Genomic DNA, 25,100 nt, shown 5'->3' with positions numbered 1-25,100 from the left:
TTTATTTTACTTTTTTACTTTTCCTTTTACTTTACTTAATTCTTCAGAATTACTGCTTTACATAACATAGTCATCCCTTCATTCATTAGTATGATCTGAAGAACTTAGAGTAAAAATAACCAAATCTAACTACCTAAGCTCAACAAAGGGGAAAAAAAAAAACCTGTGGATTAGCTAGAGAGTTTTTCAATTATTTTTACATAAACCTTTAGCAATATATTAGGAAAGATTTTTCTTTATTCTGAATACCTACCTAGTATATGCTAGATAGGACTGGGATACAAAAATGAATAAGATTTGATCTCTACCCTTGAAGAACTCTATCCAGTCTTCTTTAAAGACACTTCTAACATTAACTTTTCCATTTCAAGTTTTAAGTGTAAGAACAAGAGCAAAAATTACAGAAAGAATAAATCAAGAGCTAAAAGACTACAAGCTGTGAAGTAAATATGGCAGACAATTGAGATAACAGGGAATTGTGACACCCTCTGCTATTCTGAATGATCTGACAACAAAAATCTGTGACATTTAAAGAACACCAAGTAGTGGTACTTTCAGAGGACAAGGCTTAACAAGCCTGAAAGGCAAAAAGAGTACAGAAGCTAAACCCCTCCTGCATAATTTTAGGTACATTATTTTGAAACATTAGAAACAAAATGTGAAGGCATCTAAAAAATCCTAATCAATAACTGAAGTTCACTCAAGTTTCCTGAAATGCTTTAAAAAGACAGGTAACAAAAACAAAGTGTGGTTCATTGCCTAGCCACAATGAAGACCTATCTATTGGCCCTTTTCTATGAATCAGAAACTGTTCCAGGTGCCTTTCATGTATTTCATTTAAGCCTCACAACCATCCTTCGAAGAGATATTATGATTCCAATTCTACAGCTAAGGAAACCAAGGATTAGAGATGGTAAGTAACTAATTTTATGGTGCGCAACTAATTGGCAAGAGATTTCTAAGTCAAGCAATTTCACACCAAAACCCATAATAACCTTACCTATATGCCCCTCAATGCTGCCTAAGAACAAAATGTATGTAATAAAGATTAAAAGAAGTATGGAATTTAATTGAAATTTAAAAGGCAAGTCCTAAAGAAGGTGAGACATATGCAAAGGAGCTGCTTTATTGGATTCAACATGGGATTCGAGCCTGTCTGAATAGGTTGTCCAGGCTTGACAGAAGAATTAATTGCTTATTATCAAAGAGAAAAGCAATAACTAATGTTTCAACTTACAACAAAACTTACTTTAAATCCAGGTAACAGTGGGCCCATTGTTATAACCAACATCCTATATCTGAACAGGGATATACAATCCCACTAATCTTCATCTGAAATATCTGAACTCCTTCCATCATCAGCAAGCCCATTATATAAATAAGCAATGAAATGGAGTTCAAAACTTTAACCGATTTCCACAAGTAGAAAAATCAAGTCATGGTCCACATGAAATCTCAATTAAGTAATCAGCAAACTCATGTACATCACTGGGTGATGATGACAATGATGATGAAAGAACCAGGGATTCACACTACAGAATCTTTCTCTCAAAACATAATATCAATTAATCATCACATCTTCAAGCAAATCAAATCACTGAAACTTTACTTGGAGAAAAAAAACCACAGAAAGTCTGACACTGTAACACTGTTTTTCTCTATGGTTTAAAATGCTAATATCACATGAAAGAATAATTGCGAAGGGCAGGAAGAGCAAGATACCTCCTGATGGGACATGATTCCCAGGACTATAAATCTCCCTGGCAACGTGGGACAGAACTCCTGGGATGAGCCAGGACCCAGCATCAAGGGATTGAGAAAGTTTTCGTGACCAAGAAGATGAAGAGAGAAAAGAGACAAGGTAAAGTTTCAGTGGCTGAGAGATTTCAGAGTCGAGAGGTTATCCTGGAGGTCATGCTTATGCATTATAGAGATATCCCTTTTTAGTTTGTGGTGTATTGGAGTGGCTAGAGAGAAGTACCTAAACTGTTGGGCTGTGTTCCAACAGGCTTGATTCTTGAAGATGATTGTATATAGACATAACTTTGACAATGTGACTGTATGATTGTGAAAACCTTGTGTCTGATGCCCCTTTTATACAGGGTATGGACAGCTGAGTGAAAAAAACATGGATAAGAAAATAAATAAATAATAGGAGGGGGACAAGGAGTAAAATAAATTGGGTAGATGGAAATATTAGTGGTCAATGAGAGGGAGAGGTAAGGGGTATAGAATGTATGAGGTTTTTTTCATTTTTTTTTCCTGGAATGATGCAAATGTTCTAAAAACTGATCATGGTGATGAATACGCAACCATGTGATGATATTGTGAGCCACTGACTGTACACCATGTATGGAGTGTATGTGTGTGAAGATGTGTCAATAAAAATATTTTATAGGGCAGACAATGGTGGCTCAGTGGCAGAGTTCCTGCCTGCCATGCCGGAGACCAGGTTCATTCCCCAGTGCCTGCCAATGTAAAAAAAATATATATATATATATTTATTTATTTTTAGACATCTCCTAGGGAAGCAACATGGTTAGGCACTGCTGTATCCCAGCCTCAGGACATTACCCAACCCCAGTGTGATGACAGTTATACATAAGATAACAGGCTTTGCTCTCACTGCTTCCATAAACTGGACTTTCTGCTCTAGGTCCCTCAGTACTTAGTAGCCCTTACAGAAACACTTCTGCTGGTAAACTTCCACTTACTCAGCCACAAGCTATGGTCTTTAAAGGGGCCTGCCAGGTCGGCATTTGGAATGCCTGGTTGTAACACATAGCTGTGCACAGGTCCACATCTGGAAGAAAAGCTAAATAACCATGTGCAAAATAAAGCCCCAACATTTCAGAGACCAGGTGCACTCCAAAACGCTAAAAGTGATTTTTATCCACTATTTCAACCTATATGTGTTGTATGCATGTGTGTGTGTGCATGTGTACACACACACAAATACAATATATATATTTTTTACAAACCTAGTTTGTCCTGAAGCTGACATTTATGAAATATAATGAGCTAGAAAGTTGGTGGATATTTCAGATTTTCCTAGAAACTCAGACTCTCAATTTAGAGGCTCCCTGGAGGATTGCGAATTCTCACCAATTACCAGTTTGGATCAATCAGAAAGATTGGCTGAACACTAGGGCTAGCCTGGTAAAAAAAACACTTGATATTAACAACTGTAAGAGATTTTCAAGTGAGCATAACTGTACACAGTAACATTTTAGCTTATTAGCAATTCCTCACAAACACCTCAAATGCAAAAGGTATGGATTTTCTACACAGTTTCTAGTGTAAAAAAAAAAGAAACTCCTAAAGACCTAATCTCGTACCAGAAAAAAAAAAGTCCCTCTTATTTAACTCCTCCTCACTTTAAGATTTCAGCTCAACCCAAGTTAGCTGAGTCAACTGCCTTCATAAAAGATGTATAAATTATTTTTTATAAAAACTATTATTAACTTATCTTTAAATAGTATTTAAATACTAATGCTAAAAAATGGTTCATCCTAAATATACTAAATAATAGTGCACCCTAAACAATTTAATCTGTTTATTCCCACATCACCATGACAATTATCTATTTTCTTTAGGTTCACCATTTGTATATTACAGTCATAAACTAGAAATAAAAATTAACTACAACATTAACACAGGGTCAATATGAAAAGTTAGACTTCAAACCTGTTTCCCTAAAGGGAACTGATTAGCTTCAATTATCAATGCAATTGAAATTTGAAAGTTCTACAGAGATACAGAGACCAGTAAAAGCACTAAAAAAAAAAGAGATCTAAGCTCCCACCAGAATAGTAAATTTTTAAAGAAAAATCATCATGCCTGATGTAATATCAGAGCCAGACAAGAGTCTAGTTAGTAATTATTATAAGCTGCACAGCTGATGGGTGGGTAAATACTCAGTATGGTGTCACAACTGAATTCTAATTCAAGGGTCGAGCAAAGGCTTGAACATATAACCAGATGCAAAGTGCTAACTCTAGCATAGTACTAATTTTACCTGCCCCTCCAGGAATTCAGAAAAAGTCAGAACGGTCTGGCGTTGTCTGGGAGGGCTCCTGGAGGAGACAGACCTAGAGCCTTAAAGGAAGTATGGTATTTATTTTGGCAAAAAGCAGTTGGGAGGATTTTACAGGCAGTGGAGAAATGGCCCAGGATAAAAAGATGGCATGTATGGACAGGAAGGAAGGCTGTATCGCCAGCACCTCAACCTAGACAAGGATTTGAAACTAGTGGGAGAGACCTGCAGCTGCCCTCTCAACTTCTGAATTTAAGCAAAGGCAAGGATTCATGTTGATAGCAAAGATTCTTTTCTTCCAAACAATTAGCTCTTTATACAATTTCACCTGGCCCAGGAAAGAAAAATCTTGTCAGGGATGCCACAGGTATTGTGCTACCTCCAAGTGAGAATAAATTATGACCTTTTGTGGCTCCTTCAAGACCTATGACTCATGCTTCATGGAACATATTGACAAATATTCCATTAGAAATGAATCGGCTTTCACAGTATATTTGTATGTTTCCCATATTATTCTTTCTTCATTATCACCAAGGACAGTCCCAACAAAAACAAAAATCCTGGGTTTTCTTTCCCTCAGAATAACCATATTCTTCTATATTAATTTGCTTTCGATACCCAAACTACCTTTTAATAGCATCACAATGAGCCTGTGGGGTCTTTCTAGTGAGCATCATAAATGCTCACTAGAGAAAATTATTAGGCTAACAAATTCAACTATAAAAGAAGGGGGTTGACCTCAGATGGCACAATTTCAAAATTTCCAGGAAAGCCCTGCAACCAACTTTCCCTTAATCCCCCAAAAGCAGTCCCTAGTCTAAAAGCTAGTGTTGAAATAACAAAGTTATTAGGCTACCAGTTTCAACCATGGCATAAAAAGTTTCCAGGAAGGTCAACACCACCAATCCCCAATCAATCAAATAATAAAAAATTAAAAATGCCTCCCCCTCTCACCCCCCCCACACCTGCTGACTAATGCTAGAATTTCCTTTTCTTAACTTTAATCCCTGGTAAAATGAAAAGGCTTCTTTTAGAAATTTCCATTGCAATATGACTCAATTTCAGATCCTTTCCTGATTGGTGGCACCTCAAGCTGGGAGCCTCTGCTAGAAACTCGGCCCACTCCAACTCTAGGCCTTATCCTGACTTTGGACAGAAATAATTTAAGTTTGGAACCAAAACTTCCTGCCTCAGGCTGTCTGCTAGTCCAACACTAAACCAATACATCTTAGTTCTGTTAATGAGTTGCCGGTCTTATTCTCAGGACTTGGTCTGTACCATCCACTCTTGCTTTGTGAACTATCTCTGTCTCATTCACGCCATCTGAGTACTATTCTGGTATAGAATCCTGCCCCTTCAGGAATGGGAAGCCACTTTGCTCTTGGTGTATACCTGAGGAGAATGGAATCCTGCCATTTGAGATCACACTTCACTGATGTATAGCCACAGAGCTGCAGTTCTGCTGTCAGGCATACTAGCCAGCTATGTGATTTTATGCATGTTAATTAACCTCTAAGGGTCTATCAGCTTCCTCATTTGTACCTATCATACACATTAAATGAGAGAATACATAGCACTGTATATGAGCTGAATAAATGTTAGCAATGATAAGGCTATTAACCATGGTGGGGGTAAAAATGATAACACCGTGCATTGGAATTTACAAATATATTACCCATTCCCACTTTCTACTTTTCTGTGCCCTAGCTACCTGGAATGAAACACTTCTAATAACACTTGCTAATAAACTGGATGGAAAACAAGTGAAGGCCTTTTTGGCCTGGATGACAGCCTGTTATATATCAGTGGTAGATGCTGGGTCTAAATTCCTGGTTCTGCGTGCCAGGCTAACTTTCCTTCCATTTTCTACAGCTTATCCTATAGACCCAGTGCTTCCCAAGCCCTAGCCAACCACATGGTTCCATGCCCTGATCCCTCGCATTCTGTCCTGTGGCATTTCAATTACCTGGGTCAGGTACAACCATGCCCCAACAAAAATAACATAGAGGAGAACAAAGAATAGGAAGGCTCAGGGTGTCAAAGATAAATGGCTCCATAATTCTGCTTTAATCAAAGGCATTTTTTAAAACAATGGAAGGGGCATTAATGTCATTATCTCCAAGTATCATCAAGAATAAATACAAAGCTCCCATTGTAAGCAGAGCAACATATTTGCAACATTTCCTACACAGTGCACCAGTTACTGACATGGACTCAAAAAAAAAAAGTGGGGGAGAGGCTAACTAGACAAGTATATATACAACTCCTTAGACACAGATGTGGTTTGAAACTATATGCATCCCAGAAAAACATGTCCTTACAATGGGCATGACCATATTACAAGTAGGACCTTTTAATGAGTTACTTCCGTTAAGGTGTGGTCCACCTCAATCAGATGGGTCTTAATCCTATTACTGGAGTCCTTTATAAAGGGAAAGAAATTCAGACGGACATAGGAGAAAGCCAAGAAAAGAATTTGAAGGTCAAGGGAATCCAAAGTAAAGGGAGAAGGCCAAGAGAGGCCACCATGTTCATTGCCATGTCACAGAGGAGCCCAGGACCAAGGATCACAGGATGCCAGCCCCAGAACACTAGTCATCAGTGAGAAATCACCTTGATAATGCATTGATTTGTACTTTTTATAAATCCCCATGGTTTAAGCCAACTCACTGCATGGTATTTACTTCAACAGCCAAGGAAAAAACAAACACCAAAAAGTAAAATGAGGGGTACATTTTACATATGCTGATCTAGTCACTGATGCTTTTATGGATTCTACTGCACATATTCCATGGGAGAGGGACAGTCTATCAGTCAATTCCTGGGGCTCCAAACTTATTACCAAGCTCAACTGCTTTCTTATTTAACAGAAAAGCTCAGCTTCATTCTACATAGGTAAAGCAATTTTTCATCTCCTTTTGCTATGTGTGGTTTTTCAGTTAGATAAAGATTAGATTCTGAGGTTCTACTTGTTGCTACTATCCCTTTTTTACATGTAGTATTGCAAGTAAAGAGAAGATTCTACATCCCATACTATTTGGGAGCATATTTATTTCCTCTCTTCCCTGACCTAAAGTTTCTTTTTATTTTTTTTTTAATCAAAGATGAAGTTTTGTTTTTTAAATAATTCAGAACAAAAGTCAATTGCAAAGACACAATAAATGGTTATCAAAATGCAACAGTAAAAATGATTAATTCATTTAAGATTAACTGCAATTAATAACTAAGCTTAAATCTCTGAAAACACACTAATTTCTCAATTTTTTTCCTTAAATTTTTGTTCTTATATTTACAAGGGGAAAAAAAGGAGTGAAACTATAAAACAGTAGACTCTGCTGTTCTGCAAGACAACAGAAAAAGCAATTGTTTCTACATAGCTCACTATAAGAAACTGAAGGGTATTTATTCTATGTACTGGTGAGCAAGTTAAGATGTTAAAAATAAGGCCTCTTGTCAAATTTCAGTCTAATCAATAGTCCAGTATCAATCCTGTTTTTCATGTCAATTTACTATTTGCCTCATAATCTCAATCACTGCCAGAAAGAGCAGTCCGGAACAGTAACTTCCAATGCAGCAGTGTTTACAAACCACCTACAAAACTGGATTGATCTTCCAGTACAGAGTTTCGAATGGATAAGAGTGCTTAAGTGATTTCTTTCCAAACTGAACTATGGAGAAGAGACATAGGTATTACACAAACTAGAAAATTAGTTGAAAGTCCTGTGTCTAAGCTATAATTAAATATAATAAAAAGCCTAACCAATATTGGAAGCTTTTTGGATGATAAGAGTCTAGACTTCGAGCTGATACTATAATAGGATGAAGACTTATGGAGAACTTGGGATGTGGTGTTTTGCATGTGGGAAGGGCATGAATCAATGGGGAACCAGAGAGTAGGCTTGCTAAGCAGCTTTCTCAAAAAATGGCCCCAAATAATCCTTGCCTCCTGGTATTCATGACTTTGTATAATCCCCTCCCCTCTTTGTACTTTTCCAAATTAAATTAATTTGTGTAAAAGTCAATACAATGTTAGATGTATTCTATAGAATTATATCAAATTCTATTAATACTGTATTCAATTCTATTAAAAGTCAATAGAATACAAAAGGCATCTGTCCCTTTGAGTAATATATCACAGGGCTATATGAGCATTAAAGAGCCCCTATTTGACAGAGAAGGAAAGAGACATTTTACTTCTAGAAAATCATATGCAAACACAGAAAAACTTCATTTCCTTAAACTAAGAAATAAAGGGAAACTTCTTTGGTTAGAAGGTTTACAAAAAACTTCCTTACCTTGAATGCACTGAAGTGTTCCATCTTCTGCTCTTATTGTAAAAGTCTCACCTGGATTAACTTGAACAAGAATAACCTGCCAAAATAACACATTAATTTCAATTTAATACCAGAACATCTGGGATTCTCCTCCATTTCAGTTTCATTACCTAAATTTATGTACTCATCAAGAAGTATGTGGCACAGAATTCTGCATAAACACAAAACTTAGGGTATAAATCTTAAACTTGGTTCAAATTTGATTGGAAGGGAAGAGTACATGAATTTCAATTTAGCTAAGTGAATTCTCCTACACTGACTATGACATCACATAACAAACTCAATCTTAAGAAACCTTTTCTTTGGGAAGCACAATTCCTTTCTCTCCCTCACTAATTCAGAAACAACAGTTAAACTAGAAAAAAAATACCAGAAACTACACTTATAAAGAAATGATGGTTTGACTTAAGACAGTTGCACACTGTTCCCAAGTGGATATTACTGATTTGGGTTAATCATTTTATACCTAACAATAGAAAACAATTTCTAAGAAAATATTTGGAAAAACAAGTATATGGAGTCTCAAAATAGTAGCAGTATAAAATAAACTAATAATTTCACAAGCAGATCCCCCCCAATACTCAAGTTTTGATAGTGTTTTAGTCATATGAACTGTTCTAACAGATTTTAATATTAGGAGACAATTTCCAAAGGACTGAACCATGAGTGACAGTGACAAAGTATTTTCTTCCTTTCCAAAAGCCTCATCATTTTAGTATAATCATAGGATAACAAAACATAAAATCACTAAGTTATATCTAAACACAAACTAAAGGATATGATCCAAGTTTAACCCGGTAGTTAAAAGAATTACCATGTGCAAGGCTGATGCCATTAAAATGATTAGTACATGCTTCTAGAAATTGGCAGGATGTGTCATATGCATCTTGTAGCTCTGGGAGCAAGCTCCTCCCTGCCTTGCAGCCATCAAACACACTGTCCCCTCTCTAATGCTCTTCCTGGGCTCTTCCTCTAGGCCCACCATCCATCCACCCTGCTTCTTCCCAACCAGCTAATATCTATTCATCCCTATCAACTTAAGAGGTAGCATCTGACTTTCAGGATGGGGTCAGATCCTCCATTATATGTTCTCAATAAAACTCTCCTCCTTCCTAGAATTTACAATTGCAATTAATTAACTAAGCAATTTCTTTAGTATGTGGCCCTTCCTTCTACAACCTAGGTTCTATAAAGTTAGATCCTACTGCCTAGCACCATGTCTGGTATGGAATAACTGCTCAATAATTATTGTAGAATGAATAAATAAAAGTCATAAAACACAAGGAAAACAAGCCATTGCACACAATTATTTAATTTTGAAATTAAGCTTTCATAAAATGCAGTTTAAAAGACAATTTACTTACTGTGCATACCGTAATTTATGTTTTATAAAATGAAATCAAAGTCATCTTATCTTTAAGAACTAAATCTTTAATATCCATTGCTTCTTCTAATAATCCATCATAAGAAATACTGCTATGCTATTAAAACTTTTGAAACCAGAAAATACATTAACTGGAAAAAACAGGATAATTCAGGAAAAGGAAACATGCCCAGTGCTCCTCATTATTATGCTCTTTCTAGGCAGTTTATCTGTATAATAATTGGATCAATTATTTTTCAGTCTTCAGTATTCAAATTCTCAGCCAGTTTTCAAATTCTCACCAATGTAAATACACTGCACCATTTCAAGATCTTAAAAGGAAACCTTTCCAATCTCAAGTGATTAAAATATTTCGACTGCTTTCTTGAAACTCAACTTTAAAAGCCATTCCTTTAACACGAAAATTATTTTGTGCTAACTTTATTTTTATATAAATATAGAACATAATTCTATTACAATGGAATAAAGTGATACTTTAACAAGGAAAATTATCCATGTTTTTTTTTAAAAATTCTGAAAGCAATTCTAACATCACTGTAATAGAGCAGAAACCATCTACTTTGTGTTTAAACTCCCAAGGACAGGCCAATAACATGTCTGAAATAAATTAATTGGGGGGGTGGGGGGTGGGGTAGAATCAATGGGCATCAAGACTTCATATCCTGGATTTTCTTTGACACTCCCAAATTCATATACTCTCTTATCATACTCAAATTTTTCAGACCCTAATCTGGTTCTGAAAATACAAATTTACTATTATCATGGAAAACCCCAGATAGGAAAAGAGATTTCTGAACTGGCGTATGTTCCATATTCTGTCACATTATCTGCTGACCATAATGCAAGAAAAGGATCTGCGATAGAGTCTTGGTGTTGATGACACCAGACCACAACTCACAGAACGGCCCAGAGGCACCCAGCTACAAAGTCCACATTTCCCTTTTCCCCTTCATTTAGTGAGTTGGTGACCCACTGCCCACCCCACCTCCAATCTACTTCTCCAAGCAGAGAGATGACAGGTAAAGGAGCTCTGAAGCATCTTACTAAAAAACCTCTTCTTCCAGTGTTTAGACCCCAGAATTTTCACTGCTGCTAAACTGTTAGGGCAACCAGATTATAAACTATCAAATTACCTCAGAAAACAGGCAAATCTCCTGTATCCCAATATCAATTTTTCTTAGCAGGAGCAAAAAATCATTATTCAAACAAACCATATTCATCCTGCCACAAAGAAGTTTTAAACAATAGTATTTTAGGGAGGGCCGTGGTGGCTCAGCAGTTTCTGCCTGCCATGCCAAAGACCCGGGTTTGATTCTCAGTGCCTGCCCATGCGAAAAAAAAAAAAATGGCATTTCATTATTATACTGAGGGGAACCAACCACCTTGTTGCGTCCACTGTCTATAAAGTGGAGACGAAGATAAAATTCTGACACATACCAGCCCAGCAATCCATCCCGACAGGCGTGAACCAGACAGCAGCAGGCCTTGCACCAGCAGCCAGGAGGGGCCTGAGCCAAGCGTCCGGACAGACTCGGGACACTCAATCTTTTCACACAAGTCAGTCAGTCTCGCACGCCACACCACAAGCAGACATAACTGTTACAAGATCTCTTAAATATAGAACCTAAAATAAAACATTGCCATCCAAACCTCATCATTTTTTTGCCCACTCACTAAGCACTTCCTGCTTTTCCAAAACCAGCACGAATCCAATTCATACTGAATTCCGTGTCTTGTCAGAGGGAGAGAAAAGGTAAAGATTTGATCACCAATAGATTTTCCCCCAAAAGACGTTAAAATAGAATCACATTAATTATAATTAAATCACAGGAGTGTACTTTAGGCTGCTACCGTTTCATCATATCTGTAAGTGCTACATATACCTAAACAGAAGGCAGTATATCTAGGCCTAATGAAAAATAAAGACCACTTTCAAAGACTAAAGAAACAATAAAACAAGAGTTAGAAACTATAAGGGAGCAAAAGGTGAAACAGCATCCTAGAATGCTTTAGACACCAGAGAACAGAAACAGGTATAACAGATCTTTCCTTAAAAGTATAAATCTAAATCCATGTTTTTCACATATTAGAAGAGGAAAAGGAAAGCTACTTTTGCAAATTAAATTTTGAGTAGCTGATTAAACAAAAGAAAACTAGCATCTAAGACTACTCTTGGAAGCAAATTTCTAATTTATGCTTCAAATAAATTAACTGACACCTGGCTAAGCAAGCAATTGCTACAGTGTATCAGTCAGCAAAGCTTTTGCTGGGAGAACAGTACTGAACAAAGATGAAATAGGACATTTGCAGCATTTTTGAAGTTAAATTCATTGCCCACACAATCAAGATATAAACTGTGTAGAAGAGGAGATCCTCCTTCACTTCTGGAGCTATTTCCACTTGCCACACTCTTTGAAGCTTATCTTACAATTCACTACTTCATGTGTAAATGAACACTTCTCACTTGGTGTCAGCATTTATGATTATCCAACATATATACCTTAAGGGAGAAAAAAATGGTATGTCCTAAAAGCTACAGGAGAAGACGTCCACATAAGGAAGGAATCTATTCGGGAGTAACTGATAACTTTTTAAAATTCGGGAGTAACTGATGACTTTTTAAAAGAGGACTCTGACCCCATGAAAGGAAAACTGGCACCTCTTTTCTGGTGGCACAAACACACACAGACACTCCTTTGAAATTTCCAAACCCCAGAGAAATCCTGGCAAGCTCCTCCCAGGTCCTGGAGGTCCAAAACCATCCACCAATACACACCTTTGCGACCCTGGTCTTGGTGCCATAGAACAAAACCAGCATCAGGCAAAACTGAAAAGTAGGAATTAGTTGTCTTCTCTTTTCTCCAAATCAGGAGAAGGGAGATAATGGGCTACAAACTATCAATAATTACTATGCGTATCTGGTAACCGCAAATACAAAGAAAATGTCCCAGGATCGAATTGTAAGACCGTAAAATAGAAAAGAACTGGAAGATGATGGAAAAGTATTGATGGCATCATCCTGCTCACTTGTCCTACCCAAAAAATTAATCAACAGCTGGCCAGAAAACATGCAAGAACCAGGAAAACTCCAAGAATATTTAAACAAACACTGGGTCAAAGCACAAGGACATATATAGTACTGAAGCTCATCCTTGGTCAATAAAAGTAACAGATATGTGATTTTGTTTTATTTCTTCTTAGGCTTTTCAACTCGTCACTTTAAAGCAAGGTACATAAATACTACAGCTCAAAAATTTTAACACTCTGGTTTTCTCAAAGAATGGAAGTTTCAAACATTGTCCCCCTCAACTGATCATTTCGTATCTGTAAAGTTAATTCAGCATGAGGCAGGCTATCTTACCAACTCTTTTTTCCAGATGTTTTTCTACAATGATAAAAATACCTCTTTACTGAGCTCTATCATCTGCAAAATAAGTATTACACCAAGATTGTACAGGAGGGGAAACTGAGCTCAAGAGGATAAGTCACAAAACTAAAAAGGGACTGAACTAGCACTGGAATCCAGTCCTATTTGACCTGTCTCCCATTCTATCACACCTTTCTCACCTCTGATATAGCAGTTTTCAGTCAATTTTCTATGAAAACACTTCAGTGAATAACCTTTTATACCAATCAAAGCAGTGGGTTCTCTACCCAATGTGCTCAAATGACCATTTCTGGAGACACAAAGAGTTTATTGCTAGGTATGAAAAGCAGGAGATAAGACAGCTATTGGCCTAAAATTCTGTCTCCCAAATTGCTGTTACTCTGATGGTTTTATAGTACCAAAAGATAGGCAGGGTTCATGATAACTGGAACAAAATGGCTCAAGAAGACCAGGTTAGAGATCATCTAATTATTGAGTATGTGCAGATCGATTCCATGCATAATCATAGAAAGTATATAAGAAAATGGCGGCCTTAACATTACAATGGGCCTGATTTTTAGTATTACAATGAGGCATAGGTCACTTAATAGGCTAAAGTTTAAACTACTGCACATCACACATCAGGTGGCCAATTTTAGTTAGATCCAGTTTTATCTAGTAAGATAGTTTTGGAATTGGGGTGGGTTAGTTCTGGGCTGACTCAAAGCCTTTCATAAACATTAGGAGCTGTCTTTGGTTATTATAAGACTCTGAAAAACAGGATAAGAAGAGAGTACAGATGAGGGTCAGTCACAAGGTTTTCACAATTATAAGATAAAGGTTATTTAGTTATACGATCACGATGAGAAATCAAGGCAGCTGGATTATAGTTCAGATATTTCACGTATTTCCTCCTGTCTATTCTGATATACCAGAAAGTAAAAAGGAATAACTGTACAATGATTCAATAATCAAAATCGTGCCCTAAATTCTAACTTTTCAGTTACACCTGAGGCAGAGCCCCTGCCCCACCAAACAGGGGATGACAGTTAATTAACAGCAAGCAGTTGTTTTTATATTGGGCAGGACTTATTCTGATAAAGTCCCTGTCAAGTCCTTGAATTTTCCTAGAATCCTGAGATAAGCCAATGAACTAACCACTCAATCATAACATCACAATCACCAGATGCTGTTTCTTATGCCCCAATTGCAGGCATAAAATAATAAAAGATAACTCCTGGGAAAATTGCATTATAAGCTCTGTGCTGGTTTGAAACTGTTACGTGGCCCAAAAAACCCATGTTCTTTTCATCCAATCTCGTGGGGGCAGACCCACTGATGGGTGGGCTTTTTCATCAGGTTGTTTACATGGTGGGTCTTAATCGTTTTTCCTAGAATCCTCTAAGAAGAGAATAAAAGGCAGAAAACAGAGAGCTCAGAGCAAACACAAAGAGCAGAGAGAAAAAACCAAGACAGGCATTTGAAGATGCTAAACTAGGAAATAAAACCCAGACTCTGCCCCAGATTAGCTAAGTGAGGACCAACAGCCACTTAGAAGGAAAGCCACTGGAATCAGAAGCTGAAACCATAGGGCAGGAGAGAGGACAGCAGACATCACCATGTGCCTTCCCATGTGACAGAGAAACGCCGGATACAATCGGCCTTTCTTCAGACTCAAGGTATCTTTCTCTGGATGCCTTAATTCAGGCATTTTCATGAATTTAGGATTGTAAATTTGCAATTTAATAATAAAGTTTCTTTGAAAAAGTCAATCCATTTCTGGAATATTGCATTCCGGCAGCTGTAGCAAACCAAAACAAGCTCTTATGTTACCCAAAAGTCATCCATCATTAACAGAATGTTAATCCATTAGAATGGATTAACAGGTAGCCAAGGAAATAGAAGACAAATCAACCAAGGAGGACACCTATACACACTGAAATCAAATCAGTACCTGCAAAAAACTATATCCATGCAGAAGAGTTAAATAACTGCATTTTATGAACTAAATATACTTAAAGGAACCCTTAAACCATGAGGATAGAGCCTTAAGCAATATACAGTGCTGCCCCCCTGGGGCTTACAAATGGAGTTTGCAAGAGATGAGGAGAGAGAGGTGAGGGGAATCATTTAAACTAAATAAACTACTTAAAGATAAGTGGTAAAAGCTATAAAAATAAATACAACAGCAGCTTATAAGAAGTTATAGATCTCTGCTCTGTAGAAGTTGTATTCTGCCTTAATAAAGAGATTTAATTACCAAACAAACAAACAACAAACACTGCTGTTTGCTAAATATAAAAATACAGCTTTCACTTAAATCAGGGGGGAAGAAAAAAGCAAAATGCAATATAGATGGCCCAAATTAGTTTAAAAGCCTCCTTTAAGAGAATCACAAACACCCAAGTCTAAAGTTTCGAGTACAGAACTTTTGAGTTAAAAAAATAAAAGATCAAATTTTGATGTATTTTCTCCTGGCTAAGAGCAAAAGCTGCCAAATATCTTTGTGCATCTGGAGCAGCAGTCTGTTTACTTAAATCATTTTCTTATTCATCTTACTAAATACATTTTTCACAGATTGGTTGGATGTCAAAATTATAACCCTTCTTCTTTTAGATGAAAATTACAAATGTTCACTGAAAGCAAAATTTGGTTCCTCCCATCACCCCTTCTTGTCAAAACTGTGCCTAAGGTAAGATGCAACACCTGTCTTCCCCTCACCTGCCATCCACAACCCCATGTTTCCAAGCCTGACTCGACACTGACAGATAATAGGCGCTGGAGCCACTGTCTACCCACCCTGCATGTGCTTAGTGCACCAAATGTGGCCTCGGTCCATTTAGAGCCAGCTTGCTCGGGTATAGTTCTGATTGGCTGAGACAGAGCAACATGATCCCGGCTGTTGCATTAATTGATTAATGTCACATATATCTGGTAAATTGTGCATTGCACCTAAACAACCATAATTTCAGTATGAAGCCCAGCAAGGGAACATATTTTACTGCCTATGTCAAGCATGCCCTGCTCCCAAAATTCTATTTTCAAAACTCATTTCAATCTTGGTCATGTCGCTCACTTAACACTGTTCTCCCCCATAAAGCACAATCATGCAATAATGTACCCATGGAATAATGCTCCATCTCTGGAATTGACAAAAAAAATCAGTTCCCTGTTTTTGTCATTAAATATTCTTCATTACCATGCTTTCTAAATCGCTTAAAATTAACACTACAGCCTGGTATTTTGCACCCACTAACATGAAATCAGAAATGAACACAAATATGGAATATTCTAGGGTTTGGGGAAGAATTTGGAGGAAGAGGAGAAAAGAATGCCCCCACTGCATGGGATTATCTAATGCAATTACTGAACCTTTGGTTATTTAATCCAACAAACACGGAGTAATTAATGTGCCAGGTACTTTGGACAAGCACTGAGGGATCTAAGAAGAAAAAACATGAAACACTACCTGTCTTATAACTGTAAGAATATATGATCATTTGCTATAGAAACTGATGAGGAAACTGCCTGAAAATCAGGAAAAGTTATAGTTGGGAGTAACATTTAAAAGGGAACTAGAAGATTGCAGGTGGATGGCAAAAGTGCAATCACACAAGCAAACACATGGATGAATAGCATGTACTTAAGAAACCCAGAATTCCTTAGTGGCTGTAATGGTGTCTGCATTTGACAGAAGAGTAAAGGTGAGCCTGCAGAGGCAGATCAGAGCCACCTTGTAAGGGCCTTGAAAATCCCACTTGATCCTTTCTAGTTGGGCTTTCTAGCAGGAAAGCAACATTATTAGACAACTATGACAGAAGCAAGGAACTTAAACTGGAAGGGGAGACAGTGGACACATGGACACCAGGGAAGACAGTAGTGAAACATCCATCTGTGACATAATTCTGGGATTATGTTGTTCTAAGCAAGAGCCCTCAAAAATATCTAATAGTTTAACCTTTGAATATGACCTTCTGGATGTTCCGGTTGGCTGCTGTTTAGTTCCAACCTGCCTCTCTACTAACACTGGGACTTACAACATTATGAAGGTGTAGTTGTTTATAGCTCTCTAAGCCATACCTACTTAATTTTTTCCAATTTCCTATCACTCTAATTATGTTACCCTATTTTCATTTCTACCACAGCAACCACTGACCTGTGTCTATAATCAGCACTCTTTTGTGCCTCTTTAAAAGTGTTGCCTCATACATGCCATACTCCTTACCCCTCCCTTGAAGGGAGAATTTTTTCTTTTTTATTTCTTTTCCTGGAGAGATACAAATGTTCAAAAAAAATTATCATGGTGATGAATACACAACTATGTGATGATATTGTGAGCCACTGATTTGTAATCATGTCAAGAATGTATGTTTGTTTGTTGTTTACATAAAAATTTTTTGTCAAAGTGTTGGACATTTTCTGGCCCAATTTCTTCTCTCACATTTCTTGGTTTTTTTGCTCAAAAAAAAAAAAGCTAACCTAAACAGTGTAACCATCACTCTAGCACCCCATTACTTAGTCAACTCACCAAGCTGTCACAGTAGATTTTTTTTTTTTTTTTTTTTTTGCTGGTTTGCTGACCCATAGGAAAGGAGTGGTAGTGGGATTACTGGGAACTAACATAATTACAGGTCTAAGGATAATAACTGCTACACGACTTTTTTTTTTTTTAACTAAAAAAAATTAACAAACCAAGTAAAACATTAACATACATAATCAGTAATTCACAATATCATCACTTAGTTGCATATTCATCATTTCTTAGAACATTTGCATTAATTCAGAAAAAAAATAAAAAGACAATAGAAAAAGAAATAAAACAAAGACAGAAAAGAAAAAAAATAGATTATACCTACCATACCCCTTACCCCTCACTTTCATTGATCACTAGCATTACAAACTAAATTTATTTTAGCATTTCTTCCCATTATTTATTTTTATTCCATATGTTCTACTCATTTGTTGACAAGGTAGATAAAAGCAGCATCAGACAAAAGATTTTCACAGTCACACTGTGAAAGCTATATCATTATTCAATCATCCTCAAGAAACATGACTACTGGAACACAGCTGTACATTTTCAGGCAGTTCCCTCCTGCCTCTCTATTACATCTTGAATAACAAGATGATATCTACTTGATGCATAAGAATAACCTCCAGGATCACCTCTCGACTCTGTTTGGAATCTCTCAGCCATTGACACTTTGTCTCATTTCACTCTTCCCCCTTTTGGTCGAGAAGGTTTTCTCAATTCCTTGATGCTAAATTTCAACTCATTCTAGGGTTTTTCTCAATCCCTTAATGCTGAGTCTCAGCTCATTCTAGGATTTCTGTCCCAAGTTGCCAGGAAGGTCCACACCCCTGGGAGTCATGTACCACGTAGACAGGGGGAGGGTGGTGAGATTGCTTGCTGTGTTGGCTGGAGAGAGAGGCCACATCTGAGCAACAAAAGAGGCTCTCTTGGGGGTGACTCTTAGGCCTAAATTTTAAGTAGACTTGACCTATCCTTTGTGGGGTTAAGTTTCATATGAACGAACCCCAAGACTGGGAGCTCAGCCTATAGCTTTGGTTGTCCACACTGCTTGTGAGAATATCAAGAATTCAACTTGGGGTGAGATGCAGAAGGAGAATTCCCTGGGAATAGCTACTAGGGGAGTAGAAACGATACAGAACAGCTCCCAGAGCCACGACAGAGATTAAAAAGACAGCGTACCCCATCCTGGAACAGCTGACTGGCTGGGAGAACTCGCACCGGTGAGATCGCCGAGGGGTGCCAGCTTCCCCGGGCAGGGCGGCAAGCGCCAGAGTCTCTCCCCTCCTCCTTGCCGGGCCAGCTGGCAGAATTGGGCAGGTGATCCTCTCAAGCCGTGGCGGCTGGTGCCCCCACCAGGCGCGGCCCCCCGGACCAACTGAGAGAATTGGATCGGAGATCCCCAGGCCGCGGAGAACGGTGACTGGGGGGGTCCCTTCCAAACACGTGACTCCCCAGTTCGGCTGGGAACAGTGCACTTTCCCGGGCCGCGGCGGCTGGCGCCCTCCCACCACGCTTGGCGCCCGGGGCCGACTAGGAAATTCGGACGGGCGCTCTTCCGGGCTGCGGTGGCCAGCGACCCTCCCCGCGTTCGGACGCCCGGGCCGGCTGGCACTCTTCCAAGCCGCTTCAGCTGGCGAACCTCCCCCACAGCGAGAGTTTTCCAAAGTTAAAGGACCCACAGCACCTTTTACTGGTGGGACCCGCAGACAAACGTGTGCCACGAGCACCACCTACTGGGCAGGATAAGAAAAACAGAATTCAGAGATTTCACAGAAAAATCTTTCAACCTGTTGGGTCCAACACCGAGGGAAATATGACTAAATGCCCAGACGCTAGCAGAAGATAACGGATCACGCTCAGAAAATTGAAAATATGGCCCAGTCAAAGGAACAAACCAATAGTTCAAATGAGATACAGGAGTTGAGACAACTAATGCTGAATATAGGAACAGAAATGGAAAAACCTCTTCAAAAACGAAATCGATAAATTGAGGGAGGACACGAAGAAGACATGGGCTGAACAAAAAGAAGAAATAGAAAAACTGAAAAAACAAATCACAGAACTTATGGAAGTGAAGGATAAAGTAGAAAAGATGGAAAAAAAACAATGGATACCTACAATGATAGATTTAAAGAGACAGAAGATAGAATTAGTGATTTGGAGGATGGAACATCTGAATTCCAAAAAGAAACAGAAACTATAGGGAAAAGAATGGAAAAATTTGAACAGGGTATCAGGGAACTCAAGGACAATATGAACCACACAAATATACATGTTGTGGGTGTCCCAGAAGGAGAAGAGAAGGGAAAAGGAGGAGAAAAACTAATGGAAGAAATTATCACTGAAAATTTCCCAACTCTTATGAAAGACCTAAAATTACAGATCCAAGAAGTGCAGCGCACCCCAAAGAGATTAGACCCAAATAGGCGTTCTCCAAGACACTTACTAGTTAGAATGTCAGAGGTCAAAGAGAAAGAGAGGATCTTGAAAGCAGCAAGAGAAAAACAATCCACCACATACAAGGGAAACCCAATAAGACTATGTGTAGATTTCTCAGCAGAAACCATGGAAGCTAGAAGACAGTGGGATGATATATTTAAATTACTAAAAGAGAAAAAATGCCAACCAAGACTCCTATATCCAGCAAAATTGTCCTTCAAAAATGAGGGAGAAATTAAAACATTCTCAGACAAAAAGTCACTGAAAGAATTTGTGACCAAGAGACCAGCTCTGCAAGAAATACTAAAGGGAGCACTAGAGTCAGAAACGAAAAGACAGAAGAGAGAGGTATGGAGAAGAGTGTAGAAAGAAGGAAAGTCAGATATGATATATATATAATACAAAAGGCAAAATGGTAGAGGGAAATATTATCCAAACAGTAATAACACTAAATGTTAATGGACTGAATTTCCCAATCAAAAGACATAGACTGGCAGAATGGATTAAAAAACAGGATCCTTCTATATGCACATCTTAGACCCAAAGATAAACATAGGTTGGAAGTGAAAGGTTGGGAAAAGATATTTCATGCAAATAACAACCAGAAAATAGCAGGAGTGGCTATACTAATATCCAACAAGTTAGACTTCAAATGTAAAACAGTTAAAAGAGACAAAGAAGGACACTATATACTAATAAAAGGAACAATTAAACAAGAAGACATAACAATCATAAATATTTACGCACCGAACCAGAATGCCCCAAAATACGTGAGGAATACACTGCAAACACTGAAAAGGGAAATAGACACATATACCATAATAGTTGGAGACTTCAATTCACCACTCTCATCAATGGACAGAACATCTAGACAGAGGATCAGTAAAGAAATAGAGGATCTGAATATTACTATAAATGAGCTAGACTTAACAGACATTTATAGGACATTACATCCCACAACAGCAGGATACACCTTTTTTTCAAGTGCTCATGGATCATTCTCAAAGACAGACCACATGCTGGGTCACAAAGTAAGTCTTAACAAATTTAAAAAGATTGAAATCATACACAACACTTTCTCGGATCATAAAGGAATGAAATTGGAAATCAATAACAGGCGGAGTGCCAAAAAATTCACAAATACATGGAGGCTCAACAACACAATCTTAAACAACGAGTGGGTCAAAGAAGAAATTGCAAGAGAAATTAGTAAATACCTCGAGGCGAATGAAAATGAAAACAGAACATATCAAAATTTATGGGATGGGAGTTGGTGGCGCGGTGCAGGGCTCTCAGGAACGGGCGGCTTGCGCGCGGACTGGTATCCTGGGACTGTGACCTGCTGAGTCCGCCATGGAGCCAGAGCAGGTGCTGGAGGGACAGACACAGGTTGCAGAAAACCCCCACCCTGAGTACGGCCTCACAGACAACGTCAAGAGGATAGTAGAAAACAAGAAGATTAATGCAGAAAAGTCATCAAAACAAAAGGTGGACCCCCAGTCTTTACCAACTTGTGCCTACCTGGATCAGACAGTTGTGCCTATCTTATGACAGGGACTTGCCGTGCTTGCAAAGGAGAGACCACCAAATCCCATTGAATTTCTAGCATCATATCTTTTAAAAAACAAGGCACAGTTTGAAGATCGAAACTGATTTATTGGGAAAAACAGAAAACTTTGGTTGCTACTGTAGATTTACATGATTAAGAGGCAGTTTTAACTGCCGTGATTTTTCCCCTTTTTGGAAGTATAAGAATCGTGAGGACCACAGAATTTATTTCTGGAGTTGCAGAAGAAAACACATTTCCCTGATTTTGATTTAATCACCACACTTATTTAAGGAGCATGTTCTGTGCAATTTTTTCTCAGATTGTCTTTAACTTTGTTTTTAAAATGACCTTCCAAATAAACTGTTAAAATGTCAAAAAAAAAAAAAAACCTTATGGGATGCAGCAAAGGCAGTGCTAAGAGGGAAATTTATTGCCCTAAATGCCTATATCAGAAAAGAAGAAAAGGCAAAAATGCAGGAATTAACTGTCCACTTGGAAGAACTGGAGAAAGAACAGCAAACTAATCCCAAAGCTAGCAAAAGGAAAGAAATAACAAAGATCAGAGCAGAAATAAATGAAATTGAAAACATGAAAACAATAGAGAAAATCAATAAGACCAGAAGTTGGTTCTATGAGAAAATCAGTAAGATTGATGGGGCCTTAGCAAGATTGACAAAAAGAAGAAGAGAGAGGATGCAAACAAATAAGATCAGAAATGGAAGAGGACACATAACTACCGACCTCACAGAAATAAAGGAGGTAATAACAGGATACTATGAACAACTTTACGCTAATAAATACAACAACTTAGATGAAATGGACGGGTTCCTGGAAAGACATGAACAACCAAATTTGACTCAAGAAGAAATAGATGACCTCAACAAACCAATCACAAGTAAAGAAATTGAATTAGTCATTCAAAAGCTTCCTAAAAAGAAAAGTCCAGGACCAGATGGCTTCACATGTGAATTCTATCAAACATTCCAGAAAGAATTAGTACCAACTCTCCTCAAACTCTTCAAAAAAATCAAAGTGGAGGGAAAACTACCTAATTCATTCTATGAAGCCAACATCACCCTCATACCAAAACCAGGCAAAGATATTACAAAAAAAGAAAACTACAGACCAATCTCTCTAATGAATATAGATGCAAAACTCCTCAATAAAATTCTAGCAAAGCGTATCCAACAACACATTAAAAGAATTATACATCATAACCAAGTAGGATTCATCCCAGGTATGCAAGGATGGTTCAACATAAGAAAATCAATTAATGTAATACACCATATCAACAAATCAAAGCAGAAAAATCACATGATCATCTCAATTGATACAGAGAAGGCATTTGACAAGATTCAACATCCTTTCCTGTTGAAAACACTTCAAAAGATAGGAATACAAGGGAACTTCCTTAAAATGATAGAGGGAATATATGAAAAACCCACAGCTAATATCATCCTCAATGGGGAAAAATTGAAACCTTTCCCCCTAAGATCAGGAACAAGACAAGGATGTCCACTATCACCACTATTATTCAACACTGTGTTGGAGGTTCTAGCCAGAGCAATTAGACAAGAAAAAGAAATACAAGGCATCAAAACTGGAAAGGAAGAAGTAAAACTATCACTGTTTGCAGACTATATGATACTTATACGTCGAAAACCCGGAAAAATCCACAACAAAACTACTAGAGCTAATAAATGAGTACAGCAAAGTAGCAGGTTACAAGATCAACATTCAAAAATCTGTAGCATTTCTATACACTAGTAATGAACAAGCAGAGGGGGAAATCAAGAAACGAGTCCGATTTACAATTGCAACTAAAAGAATAAAATACCTAGGAATAAATTAAACTAAAGAGACAAAAAACCTATATAAAGAAAACTACAAAAAACTGCTAAAAGAAATAACAGAAGACCTAAATAGATGGAAGGGCACACTGTGTTCATGGATTGGAAGACTAAATATAGTTAAGATGTCAATCCTACCTAAATTGATTTACAGATTCAATGCAATACCAATCAAAATCCCAACAACTTATTTTTCAGAAATAAAAAAACCAATAAGCAATTTTATCTGGAACGGCAGGGTGCCCCGAATTGCTAAAAACATCTTGAGGAAAAAAAATGAAGTTGGAGGTCTCGCGCTGCCTGACTTTAAGGCATATTATGAAGCCACAGTGGTCAAAACAGCATGGTATTGGCATAAAGATAGATATATCGACCAATGGAATCGAATAGAGTGCTCAGATATAGACCCTCTCATCTATGGACATTTGATCTTTGATAAGGCAGTCAAGCCAACTCACCTGGGACAGAACAGTCTCTTCAATAAATGGTGCCTAGAGAACTCGATATCCATATGCAAAAGAATGAAAGAAGACCCATATCTCACACCCTATACAAAAGTTAACTCAAAATGGATCAAAGATCTAAACATTAGGTCTAAGACCATAAAACAGTTAGTGGAAAATGTAGGGAGATATCTTATGAAACTTACAATTGGAGGTGGTATTATGGACCTTAAACCTAAAGCAAGAACACTGAAGAAGGAAATAAATAAATGGGAGCTCCTCAAAATTAAACACTTTTGTGCATCAAAGAACTTCATCAAGAAAGTAGAAAGACAGCCTACACAATGGGAGACAATATTTGGAAACGACATATCGGATAAAGGTCTAGTATCCAGAATTTATAAAGAGATTGTTCAACTCAACAACAAAAAGACAGCCAACCCAATTACAAAATGGGAAAAAGACTTGAACAGACACCTATCAGAAGAGGAAATACAAATGGCCAAAAGGCACATGAAGAGATGCTCAATGTCCCTGGCCATTAGAGAAATGCAAATCAAAACCACAATGAGATATCATCTCACACCCACCAGAATGGCCATTATCAACAAAACAGAAAATGACAAGTGCTGGAGAGGATGCGGAGAAAGAGGCACACTTATCCACTGTTGGTGGGAATGTCAAAGGGTGCAACCACTGTGGAAGGCAGTTTGGCGGTTCCTCAAAAAGCTGAATATAGAATTGCCATACGACCCAGCAATACCATTGCTGGGTATCTACTCAAAGGACTTAAGGGCAAAGACACAAACGGACATTTGCACACCAATGTTTATAGCAGCATTATTTACAATTGCAAAGAGATGGAAACAGCCAAAATGTCCATCAACAGAAGAATGCCTAAACAAACATTCGTATATACATACGATGGAATATTATGCAGCTTTAAGACAGAATAAACTTATGAAGCATGTAATAACATGGATGGACCTAGAGAACATTATGCTGAGTGAGTCTAGCCAAAAACTAAAGGACAAATACTGTATGGTCCCACTGATGTGAACGGACATTCGAGAATAAACTTGGAATATGTCATTGGTAACAGAGTCCAGCAGGAGTTAGAAACAGGGTAAGACAATGGGCAATTGGAGCTGAAGGGATACAGAC

General features: G+C 37.9%; 1 protein-coding gene and 1 pseudogene across 12 annotated transcripts in view; one reads left to right on the top strand and one right to left on the bottom strand.

Annotated features, from left to right (window-relative positions):
• Nucleotides 1-25,100, bottom strand: part of FNDC3B (fibronectin type III domain containing 3B) — a 397,533-nt gene that overhangs the window by 274,880 nt on the left and 97,553 nt on the right. For all 12 annotated transcript variants that reach the window (XM_077161045.1, XM_077161048.1, XM_077161055.1 and 9 more), the window contains one exon: nucleotides 8,332-8,407. In XM_077161045.1, coding sequence (XP_077017160.1) covers nucleotides 8,332-8,407 — 76 coding nt within the window. The remainder of the gene's footprint in view (nucleotides 1-8,331; nucleotides 8,408-25,100) is intronic.
• On the top strand, nucleotides 21,365-22,031 carry LOC143682500 (protein dpy-30 homolog pseudogene; annotated as a pseudogene).

The sequence above is a fragment of the Tamandua tetradactyla genome, chromosome 5 (genome assembly GCF_023851605.1).
Source record: "Tamandua tetradactyla isolate mTamTet1 chromosome 5, mTamTet1.pri, whole genome shotgun sequence".
NCBI classification, from domain to species: domain Eukaryota; kingdom Metazoa; phylum Chordata; class Mammalia; order Pilosa; family Myrmecophagidae; genus Tamandua; species Tamandua tetradactyla.
The sequence above is the reverse complement of the archived record's forward strand: the minus strand, read 5'-3'. Positions and strand labels throughout refer to the sequence as shown.